The sequence below is a fragment of the Myotis davidii genome, unplaced genomic scaffold (genome assembly GCF_000327345.1).
Source record: "Myotis davidii unplaced genomic scaffold, ASM32734v1 scaffold830, whole genome shotgun sequence".
Classification (NCBI taxonomy): domain Eukaryota; kingdom Metazoa; phylum Chordata; class Mammalia; order Chiroptera; family Vespertilionidae; genus Myotis; species Myotis davidii.
Window position 1 is genome coordinate 245,164 of NW_006282202.1, and position 12,517 is coordinate 257,680.

Genomic DNA, 12,517 nt, shown 5'->3' on the forward strand with positions numbered 1-12,517 from the left:
TCCGTCACTGAAGCAAGCAAGCCTCATGTTAGTTTCAAGCTGCCTGGCTGCCGGCCGCCATGTTGGCTGGCAGTTAATTTGCATATCACCCTGATTAGCCAATGGGAAGGATAGTGGTCATACGCCAATTACCATGTTCCTCTTTTATTAGATAGGATTATATATGTGTGGGCTTAGTTCTAGGCTCTTGACTCTGTTCCATTGGCCTGTGTGCCTATTTTTATGCCAGTATCATAGTGTTTGATTATTATACCTGTGTAATGTAGTTTGAAATTGGGAATATTATGGCTCCAGCTTTGTTTTTCATTCTCAGGATTGCTTTGACTAAGGTCTTTTGTGATTTCATACAGATTTTAAGATTTTTTTTCTATTTCTGTGAAAAATGCCATTGCTATTTTCTTAGGGATTGCATTGAATCTATATATTCTTTGGGGTGTTATGGATATTTTAATAATATTAATTATCCTAATCTATGAATTTAGTATATCTTTCTGTTTGTTTGTGTCTTCTTTAATTTCTTTAATCAGTGTCTTGTTATTTTTGGTATAGAGGTCTTTCATTCCTTGGTTAGATTTATTCCTAAGTATTTTATTTTTGATTCTACTTAAACGAGATTGTTTTATTTCTTTTTCAGATGTTTTGTTGTATCCTAAAACTTTACTGAATTTGTTGATTAGTCCTAGAGGTTGTTGGTGGAGTCTTTAGGATTTTATATATATAAGATCATATTATCTGCAAACAAAAATAATATTACTTCTTCCTTTCCTATTTGGATGCCTTCTATTTCTTTTTATTTTCAGATTACTCTGGCTAGGACTTCCAGCACTATGTTAAATATATAAAACCCTAAGCGACCATTATGACTGAACAACCTGAACAACCGGTTGCTGTGATGCACACTGACCACCAGGGGACAGACACTCAACACAGGAGCTTCCCCCTACTGGTCAGTGCGCTTCCACAGCAGGAGCGCCACTCAGTTGACTGACCCTTCCCAGCAGCCCACCAGCCTGGTGGCAGCCACTCACTCCTTCAGTAGTCCTGCAGGTCCAATCTCCAGAAAATGGGCCAAGCACCAATGGACCAGCACTGCCCCGCAGGATCCCAACAGTGCCACAGGCCTCCTGGAAGTCGGCCTAGGGCACCACAGCCACTTCCTCCCCCTAGAATCTCTGCAAGGAAGAAACAATATAAAAGCGGCCACCAGGTGGCTCCCAACAACCAACAGGAATGTCAGCCAGGAGGGATGGGATTGCCTAGGGCCCACCGGGAGGCCTGATGGCATCCTGGCTTCCCCCACCCCCTGGGGATCCCACCACACCCTTCAGGACCCCACCAGGCCTCTACTGTTAAATAAGAGTGGTGAGAGTGTGCACCCTTGTCTTGTTCCTGATTTTAGGAAAAGCTTTCAACTTTTCACCATTGAGCATGATGTTAGCTGTGGGCTTGTCATATATGGCCTTTGTTATGTTGAGGTATGTTCCTTCTATACTGAATTTGTTGAGCATTTTTATCACAAAAGGATGTATTTTGGCAAATACTTTTTTTGTAGTGATTGGTATGATCATGTGATTTTTATCTTTCATTATATTAATGTGGTATATCACATGTATAGATTTGCATATGTTAAATCATCCTTATATCCCAGGAATAAACCCGTTTATTATGCCAAGTGATCCTTTTAATGTGATATTGAATTCTGTTTGTTAATATTTTGTTGATAATTTTTGCGCCTATGTTCATCAGGGATATTGGTCTATAATTTTCTTTTCTCGTAGCTACCTTATCTGGCTTTGGTTTCAGGGTAATACTGGCTTTGTAAAATGAGTTTGGGAGTGTTCCATCCTGTCCAGTTTTTTGGAAGAGTTTGAGAAGGATTACTGTTAATTCTTCTTTAAATGTTTGGTATAATTCACCAGTGAAACTATCTGGTCCTGGGCTTTTCTGCTTGGGGAGGGTTTTGGTTACTGAATTTATGGATTACAGACCATTTGATATTGGTCTATTCAGATTTTCTATTTCTTCATGATTTACTCTTAGTAATAGATTGAATATTTCTAGGAATTTGTCTCTTCTGGGTTATCCAGCTTGTTAGCATATAATTAATTGTTCATAGTAGTTTCTCATGATCCTTTGTATTCCTGTGGTATCATTTGTAATATATCCTTTTTCATTTCTGATTTTATCTAATTGAGTTCTCTGCCTAGTTAAGGTTTGTCTGTTTTATTTAAAAAAAAAAAACAGCTCTTAGTTTCATTGATCTTTTGTTTTGTTTTTCTGGTTAGGTTCTCTTATTTTAACTTTTCATTTCTCGGAAAAGTTCATTTCTCGAAAGAGCACTTTATACAAATGAGAAGAATGAGTGGGATTGCTCCTGTTTCAACAGTCTGTATAATAAGGTCTACCCTTTAATTTTCAAAAGCCTTGGCTCTTTAAGTGGGAATAAAGAAAAGAGTCAAAAAATGACCCTTTGTGACTAAGTCACTACCAGTGTCATGGGAAAAGCCAAGAACAGTGTGTTTTTCATCATTTTGACCATACCCACTGTAGCAAATACATTAGAACCCAGTAAACAAATGTAGTCGCAGCTAAAAGTTGCAAGAAATAATACTTAATTCTGATTATGTACTATGCACCACTCTAATGCTTTTTATTTTATTGTATTCTGTTTCATTCTATTTATAGTCCATTGCAGGATTTTTTGGTTTGTTTTTGCATTGTATTGTTTCCAAATGCTGATCCTAACCCACTAAGGGGTCATAAGTTGCAGTCTGACCAGTGCTGACAAGGGGCATCAGAGGGGTCCTGTATGAGTTAACTAACATTCAATGTGTGCCCCACCCCTGCAGCCTCCACACCTCCACCCTGCATTTATATTCATTCTTGGTTTCCCCACAAATGCTACTCCCAGCTTTTCATGTGACCATGTCTTTGTTCTGCATACACTGCCACTTTGTTTGCTGGCCCTACCATGTAAGCCTTATATCTTTGTTCTGGGCACTGATTGGCTGATGGCTCAATGGCCTTCACATATCCAAAGGATAAAGGGGAGAGGAGGGCTGAAATCAAAGTTTTAGGGAAGGCCTGGCCTCCATGGACAAGAAGCCTAAACCTGGAAAAGGCAAGGGAGTGATGATGCTCATGGCTAGAGGAGATGGATAAAGAATGTGCCAAGACCAGGAAGTCAAGTTCAGAATTATAGAGTTGTGCTCATTCCCCTTTCCTCTGCCTCTTGCTGCCTGCAGGTAAATTCTACTGCAAACCACACTACTGTTACCGACTCTCCAGCTCTGCACAGAGGAAGAGACCAGCAGTGACTCTTCTGTCTGGAAAGGTAATGGTAATCCATCTCTAAGTGAGGAGAAGCAGCAGGCACTATGTATTTCAGTGTTGTGACAGTGTGTAGCCAGCAGAGCCTGCTGAATGGCCACTGAATTGCTTTTCCTATGAGTGGGCAAGGCTTGCTTGACAGCTGGTCATAGTCCATTTTGGGGAGGGAACCAACTTTTCAAGCCTAGTCTAACGCTGCATTTCACTGAAGTAATGTTCTATCCACCACCTTAGTTGGATTTGGAAGACTGTGTCAGACCTTCCCTTCTGCTCACTCTATATAAAAGAAGACTTTTACCTTTGTAAATAAGCATCTCTCTGAGAAAAGGACAGCCTAAAAATGATCTTAGCTGTAAATAATCTGCTCTGCCTGCCAATTCCTTTCACTTTCTTTCTTGTGTGAATAACTTATCTAAGAACCATTTTCCTTCTCTCTCTCTCTCTCTCTCTCTCTGTCTGTCTCTCTCTCTCTCTCAAATGAAAGTAACCAGCTCCTCTCTCCATCTTTACTCCATGATGTCTCCTTGTCAGGGAGCAGGCTAGCTAATGCTTACTTGGGAGACTCCTGTTGACTGCAGAAGGACTTGTAAGAAGAGGTATACTTGGGTGGAGCTAAATTTTGACTCCTCATGACTTCCATGTGAAATATGTCCTGGTTTTTTAAAGAAAGACTTACTTTGTGTGGAAAATAGCTCTGGGTTGACTGGTGAGAGTAACAAACTAACCAGTTGGGGTGTCATTGCCTCCTAAGATTCAAGTGCTTCAGTCAGTCACTCTTCTTTTTCTTTCGGACTTTCCTAGGAGGCCAGAGGACCCGTGCAGGATGGCCCCATTGCAGACGCAAGTGCACCAGCCGGTACCATCACCAACCCTGCTGATAGAACTCCAGGTAGCCTCACTTCCTTGTTTGGCTGGGTGGCACGTCACTCGCTTGGCCTCTGTGACAAGGCCAGGGGGATGAGCCAGCACCTCCAAAGCAACATTTCTTCGATTGGGCATCAGGTGGCCCAAAACCCTTTGGACTCCTTTTTCATGTGCCAGCTGCTTGCATTCGGAGTCCCCTTTCTCTATGGCCTGTCAGAGGTGGTGGTACAAATCAGAGGGGAGTTTCACTGGCAAACCTTGGGCCAGTAGGGACCCCATCTGGTAAGCATTATCACCCAAGCTTCGTAATGTCTACTCAAAGTATTGCTATAGTCTTGTGGCCTGCCCACCTCCATCAAACACATGGAGGTGATTGCTCTAGGCTCTGCCTAGATAAACAGGAAATCTAAACAGGCTGCTTTTGTCATTGACCCAGGCGATAATTCAGAATTACAGGGCCTTCTTATAGCTCCAGTTTGGGACTCTTGACACAGCACTGAGTTTGATAAAGCCCCATTATCTGGATTTATGTTCTTTTGGACTTGCATTCCATTCCCTATTTAGGTATCTAGATGAACTGATACTTCTCTTCTATTTGATCTATAACCATTAAAGGACATGCCCTGTCCTGATCATTTTGGGGCATTTGAACTTCTAACAAGGATCAAGCCCTAACGAGGATCATGTCCCACTCTTACTAACCATTTCCTTGTGTCAGGAGGTGAATGATACCATCCCTCCCTCTAAAAACACATTTATTCTGATCTTTGCAGGGCAGGATTTGGCTCATTTTGAAGAATTGTGTTCCCCCCCCCCCTTAAGATTGCCCCTATCTATCTATCTATCTATCTATCTATCTATCTGCTCCATGTCAAACCAGCCTGTGAGATATGTTCATAGTTCCATAAGCTGATGCCCTCAGTACAGCCCAGATTGTTCGCAGGCCAGGGTCGCTGTGTAAGTAAGAGAGGAAATCAATAGGGCCATGTTTTTATCTATCACACATTTCATCTCATTCAAAGCAAATATGTCTAAAGCATCCATTTACAAACTCTTAAAAATTACCATATAAAAACTAAGATTATTAGCTAATGCCAGAAACTAAGGAGACGGAATTGGGGGTGGGAAAAGACAAGAATTACCTACTCAATCTTCAAATGAAAGGTTCCCAGGGTTGCTTCTTTTTCTGTGTGTAAGAACTAAATGTGAACCCCATGTGTTCTGGGAGAGAGAATGTGCTAGAGGCTATGTGATACTCCTGGTGAGGTTATCTGGAGGCTAAGACTCAGCATACCCCAGCTGAACTAGGTGAGTTTGGCTCCTTTTACTGTGTGTGCCCTTATTATAATCTGGGGAAACTTTTTTAAGTGCCCTGCAGATTGGACCAACAGTTTATAGCAAAATTTAAGCCACGAATGACTTTGAAACCTTCTATAGCCTTGAAACCCTTTATCATCTGTCTCTTTCATGAAGTGCTGATGGCCCTTTACAGAACATAGGGGGAAGCAAAAAATAACCACAGGGACCCAAGCAGAGCTTTGGGCTCTGCCCTCTAGAATGTGCATTTAACCAGGTCTTATTCCAGCAGAGATGGATTTTCCAAAGAACCTGGCTGCTCAGTAAAACAGTTCAAGGAAATTAAACTTTCTTTTTGGGTATAGAGTACAGAACATTCTTTAAAATGAATAAACACCATGAAGTTCAGGTTGTTCCTGAGCAAGCTGCATTTATTCACTTTCCCTAATGGTTCAGTTTGCCGTTTTATTGTCTAGTTTGAAAGCATAATGGATTTCAGGTTTTGAGGAGTTGTAAATAATTAAGGGTTCCATAGAGAAGAAGAATACTGTACAAAGCAGGGGGAGAAGATGAGAGTTGATTAGGCAGCCATATCCTTTGCAAAGTGACATCCTCCCCTCCCCCCAACCCCTAGGTCTTGATAGGAAAAACAAAGTAGACCGTTGGCAATGTGGTTAAAGAATCAAAGCCCTGAGGAAAAAATCAGTCCCCATGGTTCTTAATTCTAAAGGTAACTTGCCTGTTACAGCACAAAGAGTTCAAGATGTGGCATCCCAAGGAACGAGGCAGGCACTGTCCCTGGTTTAAGGGACACTCTAGGTCAGTGATGGCGAACCTATGACACACATGTCAGAGGTGACACGTGAACCCATTTTTTTGGTTGATTTTTCTCTGTTAAATGGCATTTAAATATATAAAATAAATATCAAAAATATAAGTCTTTGTTTTACTATGGTTTCAAATATCAAAAAATTTCTATATGTGACACAGCACCAGAGTTAAGTTAGGGTTTTTCAAAATGCTGACACGCCGAGCTCAAAAGGTTTGCCATCACTGCTCTAGGTGGTAAGAAGGCCAGGACTTAGCCAGCAGATGAGATGCACTTAGTATATGCCTCTGGAGACATGAGCTTTTGGAAATCACAGCTCTGAGTCTGTCTGAACATGTTCCAAAGCAGCAGCACTTCCCCTATGAGGTGCCTAATTTTGCTAGCCTCTGTAGAAAAGGAACAAAACCATGGGTGGTCTTTTATAGTTGCCATGAAAGAGATTTTTTTCTCTCATTTGATAGGGATTTTCTTCTTTATATCCCAAATTAAGCATTGATTGGTTAACTAGAATTTCCTTTTGAAACGCTTCAGAAAAACTCAGGTGCTTCAGCGGTATCAAATGTGTGTCATAGGTAGCAGTCATTAACCCAGATCTATGGCAAATCTTCTCTGCTGTACTCTAAACAAGAAAAGGCTATAAGTGAATGAACTTGATCTTGCCATATACAAATAAACCATCCTCCTAGACCAGTGGTCGGCAAACTGCGGCTCGCGAGCCACATGCGGCTCTTTGGCCCGTTGAGTGTGGCTCTTCCACAAAATACCGACTTCTGCGCATGGGCCGCAAAGTTTCAATCGCACTGTACATGCGCGCCCGCACGTGGTATTTTGTGGAAGAGCCTCACTCAAGGGGCCCAAGAACCACATGTGGCTCACGAGCTGCAGTTTGCCGACCACTGACCTAGACTCATATCCCCAGGGGTCAGAGCCAGAAAAGCTATGACTGTAGCTGGCACGTGACCCTGCTGTGCTTTTGCTTTTGCTTTTGCTTTGTGCTTCCTCTTTATTTTGTGGCATTTGTCTCCTCTCCCTTATGTTCTTTTCCCCTCATGCCAAAATTACTACTGTTGCCAAAAAAAAACAAACACAACCCACAAGTTAAAAGACCCTATTGTAGCTCTGCCCTACAGTGTTGTCTTTCTCTGGTAACCTAGTCTGTAACTGCTACCTGATTTAATATTTGGAGGACATTGTTCACAGTATTTTTATTATGTGCTTTTAATACAAAAAAAAAAAACCAACCCTCTTTTGTGTTCTCAAATCTGTTTTGTTTCCAAGCTTCTTATTCTTAACTGCTACAGATTAGTGGACCTGGCACAGATATTCCTTTCCTCAGAGTACACACCCTGACTTCAGGAAAAGTTATATCTCATGTAGTCCATAACCAAAAATAAAGCATAAAAACTGTGGGGTGTCATAACAAGAAACTGAAGAGCTTTTCTTCTAGTACGGGCAACAGAGATGGATGGAAGAAACACTTTATTTATCTCTTATCTTATGGAAAGGTGATCTTAACTTAAAAGGGTACCTAGCAGAGTAACACATGGCAGGTGCCTTCTCCCAGTCCCCAGATACCCCTTGCATAAGCCATTAGATTTCATAGTGTGGATGCTGAATGGGCATTAGGAAATGCAGGCATTTCTTTGCACACCAGCTAGATTGGCCATGCTTGTACAAGGAATTCTGTTCAGTCCTGGGGCTCCTGTCTGGCAGGAGGAAGTTAGGAAATCTCACTGCTTCCCCTATAAATCCCTTAGGGGCATTTTTGGGAAACCTATTAGTAGAGCAAAGAGAATTTGCAATCCAGCTTAACACCCCAACCCTGGCCCCAGGAGTCATAGTTAATGGTAATGTGTGAATATTTATTTACATACACTGACCTATTTTTATAGGTTTAACTTCAAATATATGAATAGATATTTAGATAATTGTAACTTAAATAATAACAATAATGATGAAGCTGTTTCTAAACCTTCCTATTCCTTGGTTCTGGAAACCAAGGGATTGTACTTTGAGAGCCATGCCATTGGCCTGGCTCAGTGCTCTGGTCAGACTGGCAGGGGCCAGAGTAGCCAGCATACCTATAGCTCAGAAAATGGTCAGTATACACTCCCAGCCTCAGGAAATTGATTCAAGAGCAAACTAGGAAAGCCTGGGTTCTGTTGCTGGTGAAATGCCAACAGAGAACCAACACCCTACCTAGCCTCTGTTTTGCTTTCAGGCTTAGCTACTTGTTCCACTGGGGTAGTCATTGCAGCTTGCTGCTGTCTCTTGGTGTTCAGTGTATCTCTGTAGGACAGTGGAACATTTTTAGTCCCTCCTAAAAGGGGCCTAGACTAGCCTTGAACACATGACCAGTAAATTAATGGGTACCCTTTTCCACCGCCATTCAGCTCAGCGTAGAGGAAAGGGTGTGAAGGTAGGCAGCAGGCAGGGTTCTCACAGCAATGGTACAAAGAAGCCTGAGCAAGGGAGGATGAGCTGTGCCCAGGAGCCCACCCCCTTTCCATCTCTGGCCTCCGTAGCCCTTGTTTTTAACCTGTGCTGTTGTGAGTTTTTGGTGTGTTTCTTTGTGAGTTTTTTTTATTTCATTATGTAACTTCGTTTTTGTGGTTTCTGTGAAACTAAGGTGTTGTGCTTTTAATTTTTTTAACAAATGTTATTCTTATTTAAGAGAATAAATTCCAAACAATCTTCAGGTTTCTGAGTTTTTCTTTTCCTTACCTTTTTCCTGGTTGGAGGGTGGGAAAGGGGGTAGCTCAGACTGGTCTCAGAGTTGGCTTGAAACCATTGTGGGGTGGAGTGGGGTGGGGTGGGGTGGAGTGGGTTGGGGCAGAGCGGGGTAAGGTAGGGCAGGACAAGGATTAAGCAGAAGTGTATTAAAATGGGGAAACAGGGTATTTATAACTGAAATATAGATTCTCATTAATGGCAGGGCCCCTGTTCGGGCAGTGGGAGACATTTTACTTTGTAGTAGCTGTGGGTAGAAAAGAACAGGAAACATGCTACCTGTGTCCCATGTTTGTTTAGCCAGCGTGAGTGGCGTGAGGGCTGGAGCAGATGGAGGGTGGAAGTTCCACACTGAGTGGTGTCTACCATGGGGACGCACAACCTCTGTTTCTGATTCTAGCAGGCTGCTATGGGGACTGTGAGCAATCCTGTCTCCTCTGCATTGAAGCTTTTCCTAAGGTGCAGTGACTTGCTCCTGGTGACATTGAAGGTTCTTGCTTTGTGCTCCCTGGCTGGCATCTCTCCCGCAACACCTTTGCTGTGACCTGGTCACTGAGCTAGTATATCCAGTTCTGCTCATCCACTCAAGCCTGGAGTGTCCCCTTCTCACACACTGCTGTGCCTTCATAGCAGCGGCCTGGTGTGTTGGTCAGCATACTGACCACAGTGGCACAGCCCAGCTTTGGTGCTAAATTGGTCCAAAAGAGGGCAACTTGGTGGGGGAGCACTCAGTGCTAAGTCTGCTCCTACTGGGCTCTAGGAACTTGGGTGTCCGTTGTTAAAAAGGCCTTCCTGGCCTCCTCTACTCTGAAGCAGCTCTCCTGGGCCTGAGGGAGCTCTTCGGTTTCCCCACAGAATAGAGCAACAGAATACTAGGTTCTCTTGGTGTTTTGGGTAACCAGTCTCCCCTGTCAGAAAGGGTCTGCATCCCTACATAGCTCACAGCTCTGCCTGAACACTGTCATTTGTTTCATTGTACTCCTCAGAGCACAGCTGGCTCAGACCCTGTCTCAGTAGAGAGTTTGAGTGGCCTCTTAGCCTGCTCATTCCCACCCACCCCCAAGTCTTCAGTCTGTTGCTCCCCATTCTCTGAAATAAGTCGGTCAGTATCTGGGTGCCCGAAAAAGGCTAAGAGAAAAAGCGTTGGGATGTGGAGTATGCAGGAAGTCACAATAAATTGACTAAGAATTTATTGTGATGGTGATGAGGAAGGACAGATACATGTATGTGTTCTTCAGATTTAAGCCTTTGCCACTATTGCCCTCCCATATTCCAATAAGAAAAGAGAGGAGAGCCATTATTATTTAGGGCAGTGTCCTAAAGTTTCTAAGAAAGGTGGTGACAACAGATATGACTCTCTGCCACCCTTTGTGAAGATGCTGGAGAACTCCATTTGAGTCTCAATTTCTTTCTGAAACTCTTGAAATCCGTTTTCTTTTTTTCTCATAAACTCCCTGGTGATTATCCCAATTTAGATACTCCCTAGGAGGGATTCTATGGTGCATACATGAAACAGTACTGGCAATGAAAATGGGACATTCTTTTTATACTGAAAAATAGGGCAGGATAATGCCATGTAGGGCACATGCCCCACAAGTGTCCCCCTGAGGTACAAATGGAAGAAAAATACCCCCACACGGGGCTTTCTTAAATGTAACAGCCAAGCAGAGGATTTCAGGAAGAATCCTCCCTAAATCCCAGTCTTATAAAACTAAAACTTCATCAAGATTCCAAAACCAGTTCTTACCTTGCAACTCAGACCCAGTCAACCAGCCAGCCCGCAAGTGCCAACAAGTACATTAGTCATAATGAAACAAGGGGGAGGAAGTCAAATTGCCGCTCCCTGCCTAAGTACGGCCATGGGCTGCTGGGTCCTCTTGTTACTTACTGCCCACAGTTCTCAACTGTGTGTGTGTGTTCACTGCCGATGCATCTTTCTTCTCAATTGCTCCTTGTCCCTCCACCACTGATGTTCTGGATGGGACAGGCTTTTGTTCATAAACACCTTCCATATGCCTGGAAAGAGGTGGAGCTCCAGGGATATGCTAATCTCTTTTAATTACTTCCAGGTTTCACCAGCCACATGAATACCGTCTCCTTTTTACTTCCTGTGGGTCAACTTTCCACATAGCTTTGCATACTTTATGAACATTTTCTAAATATTTCTGAGGCCCTTTAATGGGCAAGAGGTGGAATCAAAAGCTAACTCAAACTAACTAATCTGAACCTTGCCTTTGATGTTATTGTTCTCCTACCAGCATTGGGACAGTATAGTCAGCACTCCAAAATGTGAGGAAGACTCACCCGCTTCCAGTGGCCCCTCATTGGCATAAAGGGAAGTTTTGCCAATGAAGTTTCACCTTTCAGCAGAAGGGAATCCAGGGCCCCAACTCTGCCTTGCTATACAACAGACTTTCTTGGGGCCATGCTGGGATAATCACTAGAAAAACCCTTACAACTGAGTCAGAATTCCTACTGGCCTCTGATATTCAGTTCTCCTTACCTCCTCTGTTCTTTTTGTAGTTATCCAGCTCATTGAGATTATACACTAATCACATGAAGCTGTCCTAAGTGTGCCTATTAATTGACTGAGTTATTTTTTCTGTACTTCAGTAAAATATCAGAATTATTCCCACTATCACTATTATTTCATAGTATAGCCTGATTTCTTTTAGGTCTTTGCCTGGAACTGTAATATAATTATTTTATATTAACTAGCCCCCGTCACTAGAATAATTCAGGCCCTTACTCCCAGAGCCACCTGTTTCTCTGGGATTCCAAAGCTACCTTCCCAGCACCCTGCATCCCAATGTTACTGGGCCACTCCAAAGCCATCCCCAAGAAAGGTGAACCCAACTAAAAAGTAAGGTCCCACAGTTCAATTATTGAAGACCAGCACTACCAGGCAAGGACCTAAGGGTACCAGAGCCTCAGTGGGTTTTGGTTTTCCTCAAAAAACATGACAAAATCAAGCTGTTTCACTGACAAAGGCCTACATAAATGTTTTCATTCAGTTCTCATATTCTTTTTTCTTTTTCTTTTTTTAGTTCTCATATTCTTTCAAGGTTAACAAAGCCAGGAATCCTGTTGAAGTGAGTTCCAGAGAGGGTGATCTCTTGGCATTTGGTAGTTGCTCAGAATTCAAACTCTAACTGGGAGCTTAAGGAAAGGATGTTGTCTCTAAGAAGCTAACCTATCATGGGTTCTTGGACCTGAGTTCAACCTAGTAACTAGGGAATAGCTGATATTGACTATAATGGAATTAGAACAACTCATTGTTTTCTAGAACTAAGGATCTAGAAAGACCAGTGATGGGGAGAGACCAGCTATAAAATATCCTTCCCACCATTTTACCAAAGACTTATTTGAGTTAATAGGTTCTTCTTTAAAAGTAAATAATCTCTTTGCTGGTAAAATGGTGGGAAGGCATAAAACCATGGAACAGACTGTCGAATCTCAAAGGAAAGG

The 12,517-nt window shown here is 42.6% G+C and overlaps 1 protein-coding gene across 1 annotated transcript in view; it reads left to right on the plus strand.

Moving 5' to 3' along the window:
* MICAL3 (microtubule associated monooxygenase, calponin and LIM domain containing 3) overlaps positions 1 to 12,517 on the plus strand; it is a 266,794-nt gene that overhangs the window by 161,430 nt on the left and 92,847 nt on the right. The window contains 2 exon segments of the mRNA XM_006752758.2: positions 3,246 to 3,334; positions 4,132 to 4,219. Of these exon segments, the coding sequence (XP_006752821.1) occupies positions 3,246 to 3,334; positions 4,132 to 4,219 (177 nt within the window).